The 23,852-nt window shown below is 40.4% G+C and overlaps 1 protein-coding gene across 2 annotated transcripts in view; it reads right to left on the bottom strand.

Annotated features, from left to right (window-relative positions):
• Positions 1-23,223, bottom strand: part of SUFU (SUFU negative regulator of hedgehog signaling) — a 148,112-nt gene extending 124,889 nt beyond the window's left edge. For both annotated transcript variants that reach the window (XM_069098845.1, XM_069098846.1), the window contains exons 1-2: positions 23,024-23,223; positions 11,274-11,408 (exon numbers count right to left, since the gene is read on the bottom strand). In XM_069098845.1, coding sequence (XP_068954946.1) covers positions 11,274-11,408; positions 23,024-23,223 — 335 coding nt within the window. The remainder of the gene's footprint in view (positions 1-11,273; positions 11,409-23,023) is intronic.
• Between the last annotated feature and the right edge of the window lie 629 nt (positions 23,224-23,852).

Raw genomic sequence — 23,852 nt, 5'->3', positions numbered from 1 at the left:
TTAATCTATCCCCAGTGTTTAAGTAAATGATCTACCTGGATCTGACTCAGGTTAACAGCAAAATCAAAGGAGAAAAGAGACCTTCACCCATTCCAATAAATAAGCTCTTTCCAGAATAAATCTAAAGTCAGTCTCTGGGCAGAGAGGAAGAGCTGGATGATGTTTTCAACTACAAAAAGACTTCTCTCCTTTTGTCTACATTATGCTCCAAACAAAGGCTAGTTTGTACAGCAGACCTTCTCCCCTTCCTCAGTCAAAGAGAGAAGAGGTTGCATTAGGTTCCCCCTTGAGGGACTGATTCCCACCTTTCAAACAACAAGCATTTATTAAATATCAACTATGAACCAAGCACTCTGCAAACAATTTGTAAAAACAAGATATTTATCAGATAAGCTGAAGATAAAAGGTACAGTGTTAAGAAGGATCAGGAAAAGTTTCTCAGTAGATGAAATTTTAGCTAAAGCATGAAAAAAATCCAGTGAGGGTAGAAGGCAGAGATGAAGAGAAAAATAACTGAAGACATGGTAGACAGTCTGTGAAAATGTGGAGTCCAGAGATGGAGTATCCTGTTTGAGGAATGGCAAGGTGGTCAGTGAACTGGACAAAAGTGTACCAAGGTAGAAGAAGGGCGAGGTTAAGGTGTGAGAAGACTGGACAGGGAGGAAGGGGCCAGGTCATAAAAGGCTTTGATTGACAAAGGATTTGATATTTGATCCTTGAGATAATGGGAAGCTACTGAAATTTTATGAATGGAGGAAAGATCATGATCACACCTGCATTTTAAGTACAATCAATTTGATAGCTGCATGGAGGATGGACTGAAGTAGGAAGATACTTGAGGCAGGGAGACCAGCCAGAAGACAACAAACAGTTCAGGGCAACAGTCCAGATGTGAAGTGATGAGGGCTTGAACCAGGGTGGTGGCAGTGTCAGAGGAGAGAAGGTGGTAGCATATAAAAGATTTTATAAAAGGTAGAAAGGACAGCACCTGGTAATAGATTGGATATAGGAGGTGAGAGAGAGTGAAGAGTCAAGGATGACTTGATATAAGTTATTTGCTTTGTAATACTTTTGTGTTTTATTTTATGTAGTTAAAAATAACAGTCTTGGGGGCAGCTAGGTGGCACAGTGAATAGAGCACCAGTCCTGGAGTCAGGAGGACCTGAGTTCAAATCCAGCCTCAGACACTTGACACTTAACTACTTTTATGACCTTGGGCAAATCACTTAACCCCAACTGCCTTGTCTTCCCCCTCCAAAAAGTTAAAAAAAAAAAGTCTGAGAAGGGGTCCATAGGCTTCAGACTGACAAAGAGATCCATGACATTAAAAAAAAAAAAAAAGGTTAAGAACGCCTGCTCTAAAGTTTCTGATGAACTGGAACCCTAGCAGTTTCTACCTAGGCCTATTGTTCATCCTAAAGTTCTCAAAGGGTCTCCCTGACCCATCTGCTCTTCTGGAGCCCATCAACCCAGCTACAGCTGCTCCATCACAGAGTGGAAGACCAGAGTATTACAGGTCCCGGCAAGCACTTAGCAGATTCCACTCAGATGTCTCTCAAGCATGGCAGGTTCTCACATATCACAACTCAAGGGGAAGAGTGGTTAATAATATTTCTCTTAGTTGAAGTTAGTTGAAGATGGCCTTAGGGCTACTGGCAAATCATCAGTGTCTCCCCACTGGCTTTTCCCAGCTGGAACCTGCCCCATCTACTATTTCAGAATTAGCCTCATAAAACCACCTGATCAAACAAGTGCGCTCTTGTAGCATTTCCTCAAGTGAATGGGAGCTATGAAATAACTTCTAGGTCCATCTCAGAGAAGTTGCCTTTGGGAGAAGAATGTTGGGGAAAAGAAGGAAAAACAAGAGAGACCTGTATCTTCTGGACTTCTAGGCATCTGCACATGGTATTTAGGTAGGTAGAACCAAGAAAATCCTCCTTGTTTCTGAGTGGTAGGGATTATTAATTGCTCCAAACACACAAGAGATTTATATATGCTTTGCTAGTTGACATAAAAGGGTTCAAACAAAAAGGGAAGTCTAGTGTAACAGGAAAACACTTTGATTGAAGAACTGAGACACCTGGACTTTAGTCAGTCCACCTCTCTGGGTTTCATTTTCCTCACTGTAAAATGAAGGTTTTCTGTAACTAGATAATTTCTGAAGTCCCTTCCTGCCCTAAAGTTCCATGACTCAAATGTCACATGTCTACCAACCTTCTGACAAATTTTCTTACAACTCTACCTGAGAATATCTGAGCACCTTTGCTCCTTTCTTCCTTTCAGAACCAAAGAAGTCATAATTCCAATTCAAAATCTAGTTTTCAAGTCTCAAGCCAGAACACACTGTCTCTGAGTCTTAGTTTTATGTGCAAAGGTACCCCCTGAAACAAGTTTTAAATGGGAACTCATTTTAAATGGGCCACACTATATAAAAAGTTTGGAAAATCAGGGAAGAAAATATTTTTCACTTAGGAAGCCCTTAAGACAAAGGAGAAGTCTTATAGGATACCACCTACAAATACACCATTTACTACTGTAATAAAAAACTGTTTAGTAAATATCTGAGGACAGCCCTTGCAGGTCCTATTAGCATCATGATGTAATGCCTGAAGGCTGCAGGGTTTTACAAGTCAAAGCACAAGCCCAGATGGGGTCAGTCCTCTTTTGGTCACTCAAGGTTGTCTCTTCTAAAATGAGTTCTCTCATGTAAACTAGGGAACTCTGGGACCATAACTGAGGAAGTGATAGGCAGACCAAACTGCCAGAATTTTTAAGTCACACAGGAAATGGTGTTCTCTTAACTGGAAATAAATCTGTCAGCAGGAAGGCCCAGGGCTAGCTGTACTGAACAACTTTTGGAGGTTCTTATTAAAAAATATAAATTAAAGTCCAACATATTCATTTCATTCCCTACATCTGTTAGCTATTTTGACTCAATTATTAATTCTATAACATAGGGTCCGAATTCAGTGAAGATTAATTCCTGTTCTCCTGACACCACAATGGAATAAGGGCCTAGGGATGCCTAGTTATATCATCTGGTATGCCTAGTTAAAAATTTTTGCTCTCTAACACATGGTCAATATAATGATAAGGCCTCAACTGGAGAAAACCTTTGATTAAACAACCCAATTAGAAGTTCAAAATTGGTTATATATAGAAGGTTCAGACTAAATTGGAAGAACTATGGTGACTCCTCCTAATTCATGTCCCTTGTCTCAAAGTCCCTCCCCCACTCTACTCTATCTTCCACAAAGCAGCTAAAATGATTTTCCTTAAGTGTACATCTGACAAAAACATTCTCCTGCTCAATAACCTCCACTGGCTTCTCCACTGCCTTCAAGATAAAACATAAATTCTTCCGGTTTGGCTTTTAAAGCCCTTCACAACTGACCCAATCTATCCTTTTTAAATTTCCTGCCCTCTATGGCCCAGCCTAGACTTCTCTCTGTTCTCCTCTGGGCCTTTGTACAGACTATGCCTAGAATGCATTCCCTTTCCATTTAGGCCTCACAGAATCATTCTCCTTTGAAAACCTAATTCAAGTACCACCACCTACATAAATCCTTTCTTGATGCCACCGACTGATGGAACTCTCCCTCACTGTATCTTTTTTTTTTTTTAAAGCAATCAGGGTTAAGTAACTTGCTCAAGGTTACATGGCCAGTTATTTCTGGGTGTGGTGCTGAGTATCTGAGCTCAGATTTGATCCCCAGGTCATCCCGACACTGGAGCCAGTGCTCTTACTCGCTGAGCCACCTGGCTGCCCCTACCCTCACTGTATCTTGTATTTATTTTATATTTATTCTGTATATATTTTTCTATATATACTAAGATTTATATCTGTGTATATATGTATACATATGTATATATGTGTATTTATACATACATACATACACTCACATATCTATATCTATCTATCTATCTGTCTATCTACCTACCTATATCTCACACAAATAGATGCATATGTTGTCTCTCTTGATAGAATGTAAGCTCCTGAAAGGGGGAAAAAAAGAACAAAGTAAAAAGTGACACAGCAGAAAACAAAAAAAACTTACAAGGAAGCAAAGATGGACAGCTCTGAACACAATGTATAGTATTTATTATATAGACTTTCTTGAAATGGAAATTTATTGCTGTATATTTTTAATCCTCTCTTACATTCTGGTGTATCAATATATCAATGCTTTTTTCTTTTCTTATTTTATATTTAAGTTTTTTTTCTTACTGTATATTTAAATTTAAAATAAATTCAAAAAAATGTTTTTTAAAAGAATGTAAGCTCCTTGAAAGCAGGTGACTTTTTCATTTTTCTGACCTTGTATTCCCACTATCATCTTCATTCTCCCAATAAAGTTTCAATTTCTCCCTATCCCTGATGCCTATAAAATATACCCATGTCTTCCCTCATCTTTAAAAATAAAAAAACCTCAATCTCCCAACTAGCTTTTGTTCCATCTCTCTTCCCTTTCATGGCTGAACTTCTTGAGAAGGCCATCGACTTGAGATACTTCTACTTCCTTTCCTCTCACTGTCTTTCTAAACACTCTGCATATCATTAAACTTATATTGCTCTTTCCAGAGTTACCAATGATATCTTGGTTGCCAAATCCAATAGCCTTTATTCAATTCTCATTCTTCTTGACCTCTCTATAGCTTTTTAATACAGTCTCTTTTTCCTGAATATTCTTCTTTAGGTTTCCATAACACTGCTCTCTCTCGGGTCTCTTTTCAGTCTCCTTTCTTGGATCCTCATCCAGGTCATGCTACTAATTGTGGGTATCCCTGTTCTGGGCCCACTTCTCTTCTCCCTCTATACTATTTTCACTTAATAATCTTAGCCCCTATGAATTCAATGATCATTTCCACACAGATGATTCTCAGATCTATTTATCCATCCCTAACCTCCAGTCTTAAATCATCAGTTGTCTTTTGGACATCTAGACCTGGATTGTCCCATACACATCTAAAACTCAGCATATTCAAAACAGAACTCATTATCTTTCCCCAAAATACTCTCCTCTCTTCTGAATTTCCCTAGTGTTAAGGGCACCACCACCCTCACAATCACCCAGCCTCACAATATCGGTATCATCCTCAAGCCCTTACTTGAACTCTTTCCACATATCCAATTTGTTTTCAAATCTTGTCATTTCTAACTTTCATCTATCAATCTTTTCTCTATTCACACATCCATTAGCTTGGTGTGGGTCATTATCAACTCATGCCTAAATTACTGTTATTACAGTGATACTGACAGCCTTCTGACTGTCTCCCAGCCTCACATCTCTCTCCTCTCAAATCCATCCTCTACTCGTCGCAAAAATGATTTTACTAAATAGGAGATCTTGACCACACCATCCTCTACTCAATAAACTTCAATGACCTAATACCTCCCGAATCAAATATAAAAATGCTGGTTGGCATTTAAAGTGCTTCACAAACTGGCCCCTTCCTACCTTCCCACAGTATTCTTAACACTTTGCCTACCCCCTCTTTCATTTCCTCTATGATCCAGTGACAATGGCCTCCTATCCTAGCTATCCCTTGTACACAACAACCTCTAGACTCTGTGATTCTCAATCCTACTTGGAATATTCTCCCTCTTCATTTCTACTTCCTATGTTCCTTAGCTTCCTTCAAAATTCAGCTTAAAACTCCACCTTCTATAAGAGGTCTCTCCTGGTGCTGTTCCACACTGGGACCCCCAACCCCACAATCCTCTTCCCTACTGAAATTATCTTCCATTTACATGACATATATCTTGTCTGTACAATATTTTTTTTTGCATATAGTCTCCAGTAGAATAAGTTACTTGAGGGAAAGGATCATGTATGTATTGGCTTCTTTGTATCCCCAGAGCTTAGCACAGAACCTGGAACATAGTAAGCATTTAATAAATGTTTGCTGACTGACTTGCTTGTTGACTAATTGACTGACACTTACAAATCTCTCAAGTAAAGCAGCAACAGGAGCAAAAGAACCAAATTGGCTGAGTAACAGGAGCATTCTAGCCAAACTCTCCCAAAATTTCCCTCTACTTTAAAACAAACAAACAAAAAAAAAACCTTTAAAATAATGTGATTTAAAAATCACAATTTAAAGCAACATAATTAACAAAAAGTTGGGAGTTAGACATTTTTCCAGCCCAGACAATTTAGGAGATTGAAATCTATGGAACTGAGGTGGGGGCTGACCAGAAATGCAGCAACATTAGCTATGGGCTTTGGAGTGAGTGGCAGAAGCAATAGCAGTAATTTCCAGAAGCTCTCAATGCCCAGAGACAAAAAGAGAACGGAACACTTGGTCAGAAAGAGAGTCCAGAGAATCTAGACCCCTGTGCTAGCACTAGTAGTAGGAATGGGTGTCATCTGGCAATTCCATTGCCCATTACTAAGTTCCAAGCTGCAAGTAGAGGGAGGAAAGGAGTTGTAGTCAAAAGATAACAGGGACCTTAACCTGATAAGGACCAGAGAGTTATGATCATACCTCTCCCTGGATCACACCACCATGGAAGCATCAAAAACTTATAAGCCTTCAAAACTAGCTGTGAAAAGTCTGAAACTTGGGACAGCAACCTTTGTCCCCCACCCCATCTCCCCAGGAGTGAGCAGAGCCCACCTCTAACATAAAGTTCAAAGTAAAAAACTAGACTGGGAAAATGAGCAAATAACAACAAAAGAAGCTTACCATAAAAAGCCACTATGGTGACAGGTAAGTTCAAGACACAAACACAAGACAGCTACATTTATAAGCAAAGCCTTAAAGGAAAATGCAGACAATGCAGTTCTATAATGCACCGTATTGGACCAACAATAATTCCTAGAAGAGCTGAAGAAAGGTTTTTTTTTAAAAAGAACAAAAAAAGTAATTTTAAAAATCAAATAAGACAAGTAGAGGAAAAACTAAGAAAAAATGAGAGAAATAAAAGAATATTATAAAGAGAGAATTAATAGCTTGGTAAAAGAGGCACCAAAAATACTGAAAAAAATAACTCCTTAAAAAAATCAGAATTGGCCAAATGGTAAAAGAGATACAAAACCTCACTGAAGAAAATAATTCCTTAAAAATTAGAGTTGGTCACTACATGGGGGCAAAGCCAAGATGGCAGAGAAAAAGCAGGAAACTCCATGACCTCCCCCCACAACCACCTCAAATACCTATAAAATATGGCTCTAAACAGGTTTTAGAACTACAGAACCGACAAAGTGACAGAGAGAAACAAATTTCCTGCTGAAGGCAGCCTGGCAGGCCAACAGGAAAGGTCTATCACAGTGTGCTGGGAATCGAGTGCAGTCCCGTGTCAGCCATGTACTTTTGGCCCCAGGCAGGCAGTGGTAGCTGGAACAGACTTCAGGAGAGTGAATCACTAGCAGTTGTGGCAGTTTCCAGACTTTTCAACCCATAAATGCCAAAAAGAAAGTAAAAAGTCAGTGTGGAACTCTGTTGGAAAGGATGGGTGCAGTCCAGCTCCTACACCCCCCCCAAGAGGTAGTGGTGGCATAGTAGCTGCCACATGGCTGCCTCAGAGGGCATAGGATTAGTTGAATAGGAAGGGATGATATCTAAAATATAAAATTAAGAGGTGAGAGGAATATAATGAGAGGAGATAGGGAGAGATAGAATAGGGTAAATTACCTCTTATAAAAGAGGCAAGAGAAAACTGTTACAATGAAAGGGAAGAAGAGGAAGGCAAAAGGAATGGGTCAATTGGGTATCTTACCCTACAGGAAAGTAGGGGGGAAGGGGAAAAGAGGGGGGATGATAGAAGGGAGGGCAGATTGGGGGGGAGGGTAGTTATAAGCACACACTTTTGAAAAGGGACAGGGTCAAAGTAGAAAATAGAATAAGTGGGGGGTGGGACAGGATGGAGAGAAATATAGTCATTCTTTCACAATGTATCTACTATGGAAATGTTTTTCATAACTACACATGTATAGCCTATATTGAATCGCTTTTCCTCCCAGTAGGGGTGGGTGATGAGGGAAGAAGGGAAAGAATCTGGAAATCAAAGTTTTAAAATCAAATGTTAAAAATATATATATATATACATATATGTATATATATATTTTTTACATGCAACTGGGAAATAAGATATACAGGCACTGGGGTATAGAAATCTATCTTGCCCTACTAGAAAGTCAGAGGGGTGATGGGGGAGGATATAAGAGAGAGCAGATTGAAGAAGGAGTATTCAGTAGGATTGCTATTTGGGGGTGGGGGTAGGGGAAAGACGGGGAGAAAATTCTCAAAAGCTTGTGGAAATAAATGTTGAAAACTAAAAATAAACAAATTTTTTTTTAATTAGAGTTGGTCAAATAGAAGCTAATGACTCCATGAGAATGAAGTCAAAAGAATAAAAAAAGAAATAGAAGAAAATGTGAAATATTTCATTGGAAAAACAACTGACCTCGAAAACAAATCAAGGAGAGATATCTTAAATTATCTGAAAGCCATGATTTTAAAAACAATTTTATTAACAAAAAAAAAAAAGAGTTCAGATATGGTTATTTCAGGAAATTATAAAGGAAAACTAACAAGCAAAATAGAAATTAAAAGAATCTACTGATAGCCTGAAATGGGAACCCAAAATGAAAACTACCAGGAATATTATAGTCAAATTCCAGAGCTCCCAGGTCAAGGAGAAAATACTTCAAGCAGCCAGAGAGAAAATTCAAATACTGAGCAGCCACAGTCAGGATTATACAAGATTTAGCAGCTACCACTAAAAAGAAGCAGAGGACTTGGCATATGATATTCAAGAAAGCAAAGGAGATAGACTTATAACCAAGAAAAACCTACCCAGTAAAACTGAGTATAATCCTACAGGGAAAAAAAAATAGGTATTTAATGAAATAAAGGATTTCCAAGCATTCCTGATAAAATGATCAAAGCAGTAGCAACTAAAAGGATAAGAGTAGGTCCATTTCAACTTTCTTTTTCCCCCAGGTTACCACTATGCAGTAGAGGTTGGGATGAAGACTAAGATCAAGGGATACTTGTTAACATTTCTATCACTTTAAGGTGTGCAAAACACTTTATATGTTATCTCATCTGATCCCCACAACCCTAGGAGTTAGGTGCTGTATCATCCCCTCGATACAGATGAATCAATTGAGACACAGAGAAGTTAAGTGACTTACCCAGTATCACACAGCTATTTGAATGTCAAAGACTGGATTTAAGGCCAGCACTCTATGAACCTAGCCGCTTCTACTTTGCTTCTCTTTTGTCTCATCTCAGATTGCCAACCCCTTTCTAGCCATCTCTGCCTGAACATCCCATCAGCATCCCAAACTCAACATATTCAAAACAAAACTCACTGTCTTCCTTCCTAAACCTTCCTCCAAATTTTTCTATTTCCTGAAGCAGCTTTGTGGCGCAGTGAATAGAGCACCAGCCCTGGAGTAAGGAGGACTTCACTTCAAATCCAGTCTTAAGACATTTGACACACTTACTAGTTGTCATCCAAGTTTGAAATCTGAAGATTCACTTTGACTATTTCCCTCTCACAAGTATTAGAGACCACCACGTGAACCCTGGAGAGTGTAGCCCATCAGAAACTTTCAAGACCTTCTCCCCAACAATCCTAACCGTCTTGAGTGTACCTGGAGACCATCCATTTGGCCCTAACGCTAGAACCACCTTTCCCCTAATGGCCCTAACTTTGACCCCTGAATACCCAAATCTCACCATGCTTTCCCCTTCCCACCAATGCAACCTAAAGACCCTGGACTTTGCCATCTGCCTTGTCTAATGTACATCTCTAACTTAATGGGTTGCGTTCCCATCAACCTGGTAGCTGAACTTTTCTCTATGTGTTATCTCTTCAATTAGAATATGAACTCTTTAAGTACAGAGGCTGTCTTAATTTTCTATGGGTATTTCTAGCTTGGTAGAAAGCTAGCACATTATAAGAGCTTAATAAATGATTTTCCATTCCATTTCATTCCTGGATCCCATTGTCTCAATTCCCATATCCAATCAGTTGTAAAGACTTACTGATTTCAGTCCCACAATCCCCAATCCAGCCTACAGCTTTCATCTAAAGGTTTTTATCCTATTGCTCACCATTAACCCCCTGTTCTTTTTGCTTCTCACCTGACTGTGCTCCTTTGGATTTCTCCTTCATGTCCTTAGGAGCCTCATCATCCTGGAAGATTACATCAGCCCTGATATTTACACCTCATCTGTACCTTCTACCCCTGGTGCCTCTTAATGGAGAGCAGAGAGAAGAGCTCCCCCCAGAGCCTCTAATTAAGGAGGACACCCAGGTCAGGGACTGGAAGGATAGAAATGCCCTCACTGGAAATAGGAAAATGTAGAGGAAGGTTTAGGAGGGAAGATAGTGAGTTTTGTTCTGGCTGTGTTGAGTTTGGGATGCTGATGGGGCAATCAGTCAGAGATGGCTAGAAAGGAGTTGGTGAGGAGAGGAGAGGAGAGAAGAGAAGACAATGGTTCGAGTAGAAGCAGTCAGAATCATAGAGTGCTGGACCTGAATCTAGCCCCTGACACTCTTAATTTTCTACCTGATTGCACATTTCTGGACTTCTCCATCATGTCCATTTACGCCCCTTCCCCTGCCCTGTATACCAGGTACTTGGATACTCTCCTTTCCTCCCCAGCTTCTTTTGTGTATTGTCTTCCCCCCATTAGATTGTAAGCTTCTTGACGGCAAGGATTACCTTTCCTTTTTGTATTTGTATCCCCCAGCACTTTACACAGTGCCTAGAACAAAGTAGATGCTTGATAAAGGTACACTGACTGACACAAGCAAATAGGTAAGACAAGAAAATAGGTAAAGTAGGGGCAGCTAGGTGGTACAGTGAATAGAGCACCAGCCCTAGAGTCAGGAGGACCTGAGTTCAAATCCACCCTCAGACACTTAACACTTACTAGCCATGTGACCTTGGGCAAGTCACTTAACCCCAATTGCCCTGCCCTCCCCCCTCCAAAAAAAGCTTAAAAAAAAAAAAGAAAATAGTTAAAGTAGTTCTAAAGTGTGATCTTGGCAGAAAACAAACACTCTCTAGTCATCTAGCACAGAGTATCTATTCAAAAAACTTATAACATCCCTGGTACCAGAGCACAGACACAAAAGATTCACAAAAAAAACTGCTTATAGCCCAACTTCATGCCACTTCAACAAAGCTTTACAGGTGGTGCTAACTCTATAAGACAATGTCAGTGCTTCTTTGAGCCTCAGAAAACAGGACACACGTCTAAGCCAAAGGTGAAGAAAGAAGTTAATGGGTAGGTGGGCACATACTCACTCGTGGACTCTGTTGTCGCCATATAAATCGCTCAGTCCAAAGCTAACGTAGTGCCAGTGTTCGGGGACATTTGCACCTGGACTTCCCAAGTTCCTGTACATGCTAACGTAGTCCAAGGGATCTGGTCCACCCAACCTGCAAGACACAGAGGGGATAAAAGTCAATGAAAACTGGACAACTAAATAAAGCAAAAGAAAGAACATACTTTGCAGCCAGAAATGCCAGACTTCTCATCCATCCCTGACCTTCATTCATCTCCTTTGCTTTTACTCATGCTACTACACAGAGGAAAATACATAATCCAGTCAATGGGTTCTACCACAGATTTTTGCTATCTCATTCTCATGGAGGCCCTCACTACAGTAAAGCAACCCTTTTACTCCTCCCTTGTTGACTATCCTATTTAACACAGTAGCTATTCCAAACTTTCTTTTCTCTCCTCTCATTTCCCAGACCTACTTCTTCTTCCCCTATCCTTTCAGTTAAGGACTTTACTTTGCACTTTACCAAGAAACTGAGGCCATGTGAGGTCCCTCTTTAAGCATCTAAGTGGGGCAATGTATAGAATACTGGGCCTTAAGTCAAGAAGACTCATCTTCCCTTATAATATAAGATCTGTATGGCTAAGCCACCTTCTCTAGCATTTCTTTTCATTAGTTCTGTGATATTCTGGATCTTTTGTTCTTCCAGATGAACTGTTATTTTTTCTAGCTCTATAAAATAATTTTTGGTAGTTTGACTGCCATGGCACTGAATACGTAAATTAACAGGCAGAATTGTCATTTTTATTACATTAGCTTTGGCTACCCATGAGAAATTGATGTTTTTCCAATTATTTAGATCTGATTTTATTTGTGTGAAAAGTGTTTTGTAATTATGTACATATAATTCCTGGGTTTGTTTTGCAGGTAGATTTCCAAATATTTTACAATGTCTACAGTAACTTTAAATGGAATTTCTCTTTCTATTTCTTGCCACTGGGTTTTGTTAGTAATATAGAGAAATGCTGATGATTTATGTGGGTTTATTTTATATCCTGTAATTTTGTTAAAGTTGTTTATTATTTCAAACAGTTTTTTTACTTGATTCTCTAGGATTCTCTAAGTATATCACCAAATCATCTGCAAAGAGTGATTTGTTTCTTCTTTGCCCATTCTAATTCCTTTAATTTCTTTTTCTTCTTTTATTTATTGCTAAAGCTAATGTTTCTAGTACCATATGAATAACAGTGGTGATAATGGACATTCTTGTTTCACACTCCCTCCCTCCCCCATGTTATTGGAAATACTTCTAGCTTATCCTTATTTACATATAAGGCTTGCTGATGGTTTTAGGTAGATGCTACTTATCACTTTAAGGAAGACTCCATTTATTCCTATGCTCTCTAGTGTTTTTAATAGGAATGGGTGCTGTATTTTGTCAAAAGCCTTTTTTGCATTTATTGAGATAATCATATAGTTTCTGTTAATTTTGTTGTTAATATGGTCAGTTATGTTGACGGTTTTCCTAATACTGAACTAGCTGTCCTGCATTCCTGGAATAAATCCTACTTAGTCATAGTATTATAGTATTATTAGTAGTATAGTATTATTCTTGTGACAAGTTGCTGTAATCTTTTTGCTTATATTTTATTTAAAATTTTTGCATCTATATTCATTAGGTAAATTGATCTATAGTTTTCTTACTCTATTTTGATTCTTCCTGGTTTAGGCTTCAATACCATATCTGTATCATAAAAAGAATTTGGTAGAACTCCTTCTTCACCTATTTTCCCAAATAGTCTATAGCATTGTAATTAGTCTTTAAATGTTTGATAGAATTCACTTGTAAATCCATCTGGCCCTGGAGATTTTTTGGTAGGGCGTTCACTGATGGCTGGTTCAATTTCTTTTTCTGAAATGGGGTTAAGTATTTTATTGCCTCTTCTGTTTATCTGGGCAATTTCTATTTTTATAAAAATTCATCCATTTCACTAAGACTGTCAAGTTTATTGGCACCCAGTTAGGCAAAATAGTTCCTAATTATTGTTTTCATTTCCTCTTCACTGGTGGTAAATTTTCCCTTTTCATTTTTTGATACTGGTAAGATGGTTTTCTTCTTTCTTTCTTTAATCAAATTACCCAAAGGTTTATCTACTTTATTGTTTTTTTTTTTCATAAAACCAGCTTTTAGTTTTATTTATTAGTTCAACACTTTTCTTAATTTTAATTTTATTAATCTCTCCTTTGGCTTTCAGTATTTCTAATTTAGTATTTAATTGGGTACTTTGTTCTTTTTCTAGCTTTTTTTAGTTGCTTGCCCAATTCACCAATCTCCTCTTTCTCTATTTTATTCATGTAAGCATTTAGAGATATAAAATTTCCTCTAAGAACTGCTTTTATGCATCCCATAAGTTTTGGTATGTTGACTCATTACTGTCATTCACTTGTGTGAAGTTATTGATTATTTCTATGATTTGTTGTTTGACATTCTTTAGGATTAGATTATTTAGGGGCAGGTAGGTGGCTCCGTGAAAAGAGCACCAGCCCTGGAGTCATGAGGATTAAATTATTTAGTTTCCAGTTCATTTCTATTCTATCTTTCCATTTTTATTGTATCATGATCTAAAAAGGATACATTTAATATTTCTGCCTTTCTGCATTAGATTGTGAAGTTTTTATACCCTAGTACTTGAGACAGTTTTTGTGTAGGTGCCATGTATGACTGACAAAAAGGTATATTCCTTCCTATCCCCATTCAATTTTCTCCAGAGGTCTACCATATTTAACTTTTGTAAAATTCCATTCATCTCCTTAATTTCTTTCTTATTTATTTTGTGGTTAGACTTATCTATTTCAGAAAAGGAGAGGGCAAGGTGGCTAGGTGGCGCAGTGAATAGAGCACTGGCCCTGGAGTCTGGAGGACCTGAGTTCAAATCCGACCTCATACACTTAACACAAAAACTAGCCATGTGACCTTGGGCAAATCATTTAACCCCAATTGCCCTCCAAAAAGAAAAAAAAAGGGGGGACAGTGAAAATTCATCTCCCTGAGTTCAAATCTGGTCTCAGACACTTCTTAGCTGTGTGACCCCATGGCAAGTCACTTAATTGGGTTTGCCACAGGTTTTTTCATCTGTAAAATGAGCTGGGGAAGAAAACAGCAAATCATTTTATTATCTTTGCCAAGAAAACCCCAAATGGAGTCAGAAAGAGGTGGACACAACCGAGAAACAACTAAACAACTGAGTTCCCTCTTCTTACCTTATCTCACAATCTTTTTACATCATCCCCTACTAACGTCCTCTTTTATTGCAGTCTCTGATGAAGAAATGGCACTTCTCCCCTCCAAGGCCAATGCTTCCACATGTTCCCCTGATCTCATCTCTTCTCCAGAAGATCGCCCCCACTATCATTCCCTCTTTCTAATCTGCTCTATCTAGAATTACTTCCCTGCTCTTTATAAACACTATTAGTCTCCCTCATTCTTAAAAAGCTATCAAGAAAAACCCTACCTTTCCCACTAAACTATCATCCTAAATTTCTCTCTACCTTTCTCAGTCAAATTTGTTGAAAAAGCAGTCTACACTGGTTGCCTCCATTTCATCTTCTTTCATTCTCTTCTAAACCTTCTGCAATCTAGATTCTAACTATTGTCCTAGGTATCTCTCCTCTCTTTCTTAGCAAAACACCTTAAGAAGACTACCTACAATTTAAGTCTTTCCTCTCTTTTCTTAACTCTTTGAAGTCTAGCATCTGACTTCGCTACTTCTTAACCAAAACTGTTCTCTCCAAAATTACCATTTTAACTACAAAACATGTTTTTTTTTTCTTAATTCTTATCCTTCTTGACCTCTCCACAGCATCTGACACTACTGACTACCCTCTTCTGAATATATATACCTCTCTCTCTGAGTTTTTGTGACAATGCTCTCTCCAGCTGATCATTCCTTCTTGGAATCTTTTGCTGGATCATTATCTCTGTCATAGACTTACTTGTAAGTATTCTAAGGCTCTGCCCAGGGCCCTCTTTTCTTTTTTACCTATATTCTCTCACCTGTTAATCTCATCAACTCCCAATGTTTAATTATTATCTATTATTATCAGATAACTCACAGATCTAGCTATCCAGTACTATTTTCTTTTTCTGGCCCCAGTCCTGGATTTCCACCTGTCTACTGAACATTCCAAAACATTCTATAAACATCTCACATTCAACATATTCAAAACAAAACTCATTATCTTTACCTCCAAATCTACCTTTTCCTCTGGATTACCCACATTTCTGTCTAAGGCACCACTATCCCTTCCAGTCATCTAGCCTATTATGTCCTCAACTTCTCACTCACAAAAAAAAATCCAATAAATTACTAAACCTTGTCATTTCTATCTCCATGACATTTCTACTATAACTCACCTTCTATCCACTCACATAGGCACCATTGCTATAGTCTCCTAGTATCCTTCTGCCTCAAAACCCTCTTAACTCCAATCCACCAATTCACGCAACACCAAAGTGTTACTCTTATTACCCCTAATCCATACACATTCGATAAACCCCAGTGGCTTCCTATTATCCTTAAGACTTAAGAAATTAAAAGTCCCTCCCAACATGGCCCCATCTTACCTTTCTAGCCTTATTATTAGACATTATTCCCCTTCACCCATTATAAGGTCCAGCCATACTGGCCTTTTTGCTGCTCCTCACACATGGCATTCCATCCCTCATGTCCGTGCCTTTCCACTTGTCTAGAATGCTCTTCCTCCCAACTTTTACCCTTTGGAACCCCTAGTTTCCTTTAAGACTCAGTTTAAGAGCCACCTTCTCTAAGACACCATTCTGGGTCTCCATAGCTGCTATTGCCTCCTCCTCAAGATTAACTTATTTCTACTTGGTAAAGTTTTGTAGACACCTATGTATGGGCATGTTGTCCCTCAATTAGAATATAAGCTACTAGAGGGCTGGAATTGTTTTGTTTTTGGTTTTGTATTCATAAGACCTAGCAAACAGTACTCAATAATGCTTGTTGATTAAGTTACTGATTGTCATCTTTGCCTTTCTGGACTAGCCTGACAGATGAAAACAAGAAATGATGAACAGAGGACTGCCCTGATCTCTAACTACTAAAATCTTTTCCTTGCTATCAACTGGCAGGGTCCCTTTTAGAAATGCAACTATCTGCTCGGTTTTATGCCTTGCTTCCTGATGTCTCAAATTACAGATGACAAGCAATATTGGCATGAATTATCTAGTTTTCGTTTATACCTGTAAACATGGCAAGAAGCTTCAATGCAATGCATGCATCCTTTAAATGGAATTCAATCAATCACTGCTGAAAGGCTAACAGGAACTCTGGGAGGCAATATTCCAAACTCTTTTTTTGTTCCTGGGCTAAGGATCTTAACTACATTCTCTCCTCTTCAGGAGGATAATTCCTGAAAGACTATATTGTGCCCTATGTTAATTATGCTTTATTCTGAACAAGCCTAAAGCCTGCAGCCTGCACAGACACTAGCCTGCACCCTACAGACCAAAGCTGGTCTTTTATCATTGCAAGGGACAAAAGCCAAACTTGAGATAACTCAACTATGCACACAAAACTACAGCAAAGGCCATGCTGGGCTCAACATGGCAAGCGCCTGCAGCTGGAAGACACTGTCCACGTGACTGCCTGCTCAAAGGTAGAGTTGGAACATTAAACGAATTTAGGCCTCAGAGGAGCCCATTAAATTCACCACACAATTCCCACAGTCTGGTGCACAGAGAAAAGCATTTATCGAAGAACCACAGTCATCATCTCACTCTAAGGATTTAATTCAATCAGGGACTTTTAGACAGTAATAAGTGCTTTACAAAATCACTGGACTTTCTTTAGCATCTGTGGGGAAATGTGTCATTTTGACAAGCATAAACTTAACTGAATCTACCTTCTAAAACCCACATTTAGTTCTCAAATACATTTTTCTTGCCCTTCCTTGAGCACATGATATCAGTGTAACGAAGATGTTGAAGGAAAGATCATCTTGTTTAAAAAATCTTGTTCACAAAAAATACATGTTGCAAATAATCAGGGCAGACCTAGTAGTGGAGTGCCATTTAAAACCAGATGATCAAGTTCTGTACATCCCTAAAAGTGTACCATACGGTCTCTGCAGAAACCTTCACTTCTAAGTATGCTAGAACATGCAAGGAAAGAGTTTCTGTGGCATACAGCAAGTCTAATACAAACAGCTTCTGTTCTCACTGGGATAAACAGGAAAACAGAAAAGAAGCATCAAACCTCCATTCCTATCCCTCCTTTTGTCTTTTTAAATTTACTTAATTAATCCCCAAACCAATGGGATTAAGAAACAGGAGGAATAGAGCTCTTGGAAAAACTCTGGAGGTCAAGAAAGAAACAATATTAACTGATATTTAAACATCATTTTAAAATGAGCAAAGTGTTATATATACATGTATGTATATACACATATATATGCACACACTTTAAAAAATATATATAACTTCATTTAATCCTCACAACAACCTTGTGTGTCCAACAACAGTGTGTATACAACAGTGTTAACCCTCTCTACCTGCTCCAGCTTCCATCTGTGAATTAATTTCCAAACCTAAAGTTTCATCAGTTTTCATCCCTCCAATTCTCAGCAGCTCAATTGCTGCTTCTCTAATCCTATTTTCTTCACTCCTCATAAGAGATCTCAAAGATGCCAGGTCAAGGGATAGAGATTGGGGTTTTCCTTAATATTCAAACTACATGACCAAAAGTCAAACTATAGCTAACCTTGGCCCCAAGCACAGTATGTTCCATTCTGCCAGTCAAAGACCTGACTGGAAGAAGATGAGCACGTGGGAAATAATATTTTGCACTTAAAGATGTTATCCAAGGAGTCAAAGTATCTTCCATGTTTGCGTGGAGGAGCTTGAAACACTCAACAGTGTGCTGAAAGTCAGTTGCCAAGCATTAAGTTGGCCCCAAAATCCTAATACCCAGACTGCTATTGCGGATTTGTGTTTCACTACCTTCTCTGCTCACCAGACATCCTGGCCTTCAGCCAGGGAAATCACTAGCGGGCATTTTAGCACAAGGGCTACTCATATACTGTGGAGAAAGTAACCAGAAGGCAACTCCATGCCACAGCCAAACACAGCCAGGATCACAGGAGAACTTTTAAGTCAATAACACAGTAAAATAGCAGTTGGAATAGAATCCCAATCCTAGGATCTGTGAGTAGCTGGTCAGATCTCAATTGTTCAAAAAAAAAAAAAAGACTCAAAGTTCTAAAGACAATCTTTTACTAAGCTGGTCCTTCCCATGGATCTGCATTTTAGCAGCACTTCTACATCACAAAACCATTTTCTTAGTCAGCATATTTCATCCCCTCTCTGAAGAAAAATCATAAGTTGGTTAGTAATGCAATCCAACATCATTTATTAAGCACCTACTACTACAACGATGAGCCAGGCACTAGAGATACAAAGATTAAAAACAATTTTTGCTCTCAAGGACCTTACATACTCCTGTGAGGAATATGATGCTGTAAACAGAAAAAGTCTATGACAGAATCTGAGGACAAAGAATTCTAAGAACTATGGGAGATCAGAAAAGGTTTTCCAAAGAAGATGGCTCATGAGCTGAACCCTGAAGGAACCTAGGGATTCTAAGAGACCAAAGTGAAGATGGAATGAATTCTAGGTATACAAAATAGCCACAGGCACAGAGGCACAGAGACAAGAAAGCGCAAGAGTCTGAGGAATGACAACCAGGTTAGTTTGTTAGGAATGTAGAATACATGAATGGGAATAATATGAAATATGCCTGGAAAGGTTGCCTGAAGACAGATCATAAAGGGTTTTTTTTTTTTTTAATAAAGCAATCGGGGTTAAGTAACTTGCTCAAGGTTACACAGCCAGGTGTTTCTGGGTGGGTGCTAAGTGTCTGAGCCTGGATTTGATCCCCAGGTCATCCCGACACTGGAGCCGGTGCTCTTACTTGCTGTGCTACCCGGCTGCCCCCATAAAGGGTTTTAAAAGCCAAACTGAGTAGTTTATTTTATCCTAGAGACAACAGAAAGCCATTAAAGTTTCATGAGTATGTAAGTGACACAGTCAGGTGTGTGCTTTAGGAAGATTATTGTGGCAGCTATGTAGAACATGGATTGGAAAAAGGAAAGACTGGAAGCTAGGAAATCCAATTAGAAAGCTGTTCTATCAATAGCCAAGTTCAAGGTGATAAGGGCCTGAAGTATGATGGCAGTCATTTGAATGGAAAGAAAAGGATAGATGTGAGAAATATTGTGGAGGTAGATTCAAAAAGACTTGGCAGCTAATTAGACATGAGGGTGAAGAAAAAGATGATTGTGATGTTGAGGTTTTGAACCAGGGTGACTAAAAGAATGGGGCTGCACTCAACAGAAATTGAGAAAATAATGGCAATGCACAGGTAGCAGTGTGTTTTATTTAATCTTATGTCTCCCCAAAAACTGAACAAAATGTTCTCTACAAAGTATGTAAGCAATTCCAATTCCAAACACATACATACTTGAGGAAAAAAAGGAATATTCTCAAAACTGGTTCTAGTCCTTTTTATGGGCTTTATTCCGTACATTCTATACACATCTGAATCAATTGAGTAAGAAAAATATTTGCCCTTCCCTATGAATCAACCAAGTTCTCTTCCCCCTGTAACACTGTCCTACTCAGAAATCTCACTGGGTGAAGTCCTAAAGTACTAAGTTTCATGTCTCTTATGAAGTACTTCAATTACATCAATCACAACATACATTAGCATATAAAAGCATAGTATAAATTATTAATTAAGTTACCAGAGAATTGATATGGACATCAGCGCCTTTTTAAAAGAGTCAGCATAGGGTACCAGTAAAAAAGCTTGTTAGTCAATAAGCATTTATTAAGTGCCTACTTTATGGCAAGCACATGCTAAATGCCTAGGATACAATGACAGGCAAAAAACTGTTCCTGCTATCAAGCAACTCAAGAGTCCAATGGAGGAGAAAACATGCAAACAAATGAGCACAAACAAGCTATAGACAGGATACACTGGAGATAGTCTCAGGGTTAGTAATTAAGTAATTAAAGAGGACTTTTTTTTTTAGGGCAATTGGGGTTAAGTGACTTGCCCAAAGTCACATGGCTAGTAATTTTGTCAAGTGTCTGAGGCTGGATTTGAACTCAGGTCCTCCTGACTCCAGGGGCGGTGCTCTATTTCACTGCTCCATCTAGCTACCCCTTAAGGAGGACTTCTTGCAGAAGGTGGGACTTTAGCTGAGATTTGAGGGAACCGAGAATACAAAGTGAGGAGAGACAGTATTTAAAGAATGAGTGAACAGCCAGTAAAAATGCCTAGTGTCAGGAGATGAAGTGTCTTGTTTGAGGAACAGCAAAAGAATCTTTAAAGAGAAGAGTAAGGTGGGGCGGCTAGGTGGTACATTGAATAGAGCACAGGCCCTGGAGTCAGGAGAACCTGAGTTCAAATGTGGCCTCAAACACTTAACATAAAAACTAGCCCTGTGACTTTGGGCAAGTCACTTGACCCCAACTGCCCTCCAAAAAGAAAAAAAAAAAGAGAAGAGTAAGGTATTAGATTTGGAGTCAGAATATTTCCTAGCTGGGTGACCTTAGGCAAGTCACCTAACTTCTCTCATCCTCAATTTGTTCACCTGTAAAACAGAAGTTATAATATTTGCACTAACTACCCACACAGGGTTACTGCAAAGAAAATATAAGCCAGAAATAGCTATAGAAATATGAATCATTGTTAATATTATTCAAAGGTACTTTCTTTTTTCAACCAAAGAACAACTTGTAAGCCCTATGGAGATAAGAACAGTGACTTAGCAACCAGGGAAAAAAATCTTCCCTTTCTAAAAGAACAAGTGGCCAGGTCTCATTATCTATTGCTTAGGTAACTTTTGAGATTGCCCTGCTGCAGACCACTTGTTCCAACATGGAGGTCCACTAGCCACTGACATTCTGCACAGTGGTATTTTAAAGGGAAATGCTAGGGCATTTGGTGAGAAGTGCTCAATCCCCAAAGGGGAAATCATAGGCCAAATGATTCAAAAATGGAACTCACTTTACCCAACTTCCCCTTTTTCCAGTCAACTGATTCCAGAGCCACAAGAACAGCAGCTTTCTCAAGAGGTCAGTTTCCAGGGATCTGACCCTTCTTCCTGTCCCAAGGCTCCATGGACATGAACTGAGTGTCTCTGTCTTAAAGTGACAGTTACAAGCTATAAAATAATTCCCATGAAACAAATCTTTGTACTAATATAGTACATTTTCTACCTGACACAATAGTCTCCTTGCCAGAAAGGGTCATTGCGTAGTTACCAGTTTGCTTGACATAAGAATCACAGAATGAGTCCGAAGGGATTTCAGGGGCCATTTAATCTAACCCCCACCTGACTAAGAATTCCTTCTATAATACTTTCTTGAAAACCTCAAGTAAGCAGTATCTCCTCTCACTTCCCTATAGCATAAATTGTTAGAAAGTTTTCACTTAAATAAAGCATGAATCCACTTCTCTTCCACTCCTCCTCCCCTCTGTGCTCCTAATATTTGTGTCCTTTAGAGACATGTGACAGTACCTTCAATCATCCTACCCTACTGTTCTCTTATGGCCAAACACCCCCAATGCTTTAGGGCAATCAAAAATCTTTTTTTTTTTTAAATCAAAGAATTTGGAGCTGGAAGACACTTTGGAGTCCATCTAGAACACTCTACAAAAGAGCAAACTTTGGCTCAGCGAGCTTAAGTGATCTGTCAGTGGAAAGAGAAACAGTTAAGTGTCAGGCATAGAACTAAAAACCCAGGCTTTAGTACAGGATTCTTTTCTTTGTCAGACGGAGATAACCCAAGCTGCACCTAAAAAGCTCATACACGAATCTTTTCCTAATCTTTAACCCTTTTAAATTCATGTGAATTCCTCATTCCCTATGTTTGACCCTGGTCTCAATCTGCTTTCCTCCTCTAGGTCTACAGAAGGGAAGACTGTGGTCCGTTCATTATCCAAAGGCAAAAGAGGAATAACTTTTGGAGAAAACTTCCAAAACTTAAAAACAAAAGGGGAGGGGAGTTTACGGATCAAAAAAACTTCAAACGAAAAACCTGTCCACTACCAACAGGTAGCTCACCCTGCCTGTGGTACGGGGAAAAAAGTTGCCCTTCTCTTCTCTAATCTCCACTCCAACCCTGGTGTAGCCCTCCTCTTTTCCCCTGTCCCCTCCCCCCATCCCTATGAGGGAGACTCCTTCCAACAGATCGAAAACAGACAAACTTTCCCCCGACCCAGGCAGCCACCCCAGGCCATCCGAAATCGCTGCTCTCAGCCCCAAACCTCCAGCTTGGGTTTCCTAAACCTTTCTTTCCTACAATAACGGCCTGTCCTCCCCCAACCCCCACCACCCCCTCCCGTCCTGTCTTCCCAGCTCCAAAGCCATAGCTCCTCTCGCCTCCCGCCAGGGTCTACGAATTCCCTACGCCCCGCCCCCGGCTCCAAAGACCCCACTTCTTCCACAGCCCGGTACCCCACCACCACCACCAAATTTCCATTAACTCTTTGGTCCTCGAGCCTGGTTAACCCCTTTGTCCCCGTTACTCCCCCGAGGCTTCTAAGTTAACCCTTTCCCTCCCAAGCACCGCGTCGCCTCGCTGGCCCCTCCCCCCGCCCGTCAGCTTAACCCTTCCACGTCCGGCAGCGCTGCCCCCGCCCCCCTAGACTAACCCTCCGCTCCGCCCCCCAGGCTCACCAGTACTTCACGATGGCGGTGACCTGCAGTGGATTGGGTTGCTCGGGGTAGAGGCGGCGGCACTCGCCGTAGATGGCGTGTAGCCCCGGGGGAAAGAGTGAGGCGAAGGCCGGGGGCGCGGCGGGGCCGGGGACCGGAGCCGGGGCTGGGGCTGGGGGCGCGGCGGGGCCGGGGGCGCCGCTAGGCCGCAGCTCAGCCATCGGGACGGCGGGGGCCGGGGCCGGGGCTGGGGGCGAAGTCTGGCACTGACTGATACACTGGCGGGACGGCAGACAGAGTTCGTGGGTGCGACGCCCTGAGGCGACCGGGGCAGCAGCGAGGTCCGGACTCCGCGCCTGCGCACGGCACCCCCGTCCACCCAAGCCGCCGCCGCTGCCGAGTCTGCCAGTGGGGCGCCGCGGGGCCGCCGGGCGCTCTTTGGGGCGGGGCGCCAGCGCCCGCTCTCCTGGCAATTATTGGTTGTCATCTATATCAGTCACAGGCGGGAAGGCGTGGCCTGACAATAGGCCCCGCCTCCGCCGTCCAGAGACGAGGGGGGGGGGGGGGGGAAGAAATTGTTGGGCTAGTCTTGGCCATCAGGAGGTGTTACCTGGGTGCGCGCGGGTGTCTGGGCATCCCTCAGAGACAAGCGAGAGGACCGCAGTTCTGTACCTTTGACAGCTACCGCTGCTCTCCCCCTTGGTGCCAAGAAAGTTCTATCCCAGCTGACTGACTCATTCATTCATTCGTCTGCGTGGTAATGACTTTTTAAAAAACAGTTTAGGCTTCGTTTCCCTTTCTGCAACACCAGCGTCTTTGAACAAGATCCAGGAAATGTGTGTCTCTTAAA

The sequence above is a fragment of the Petaurus breviceps genome, unplaced genomic scaffold, assembly GCF_028583685.1.
Source record: "Petaurus breviceps papuanus isolate PSGF00001 unplaced genomic scaffold, PetGlider_PUasm1.0 37, whole genome shotgun sequence".
Classification (NCBI taxonomy): domain Eukaryota; kingdom Metazoa; phylum Chordata; class Mammalia; order Diprotodontia; family Petauridae; genus Petaurus; species Petaurus breviceps.
The sequence above is the reverse complement of the archived record's forward strand: the minus strand, read 5'-3'. Positions and strand labels throughout refer to the sequence as shown.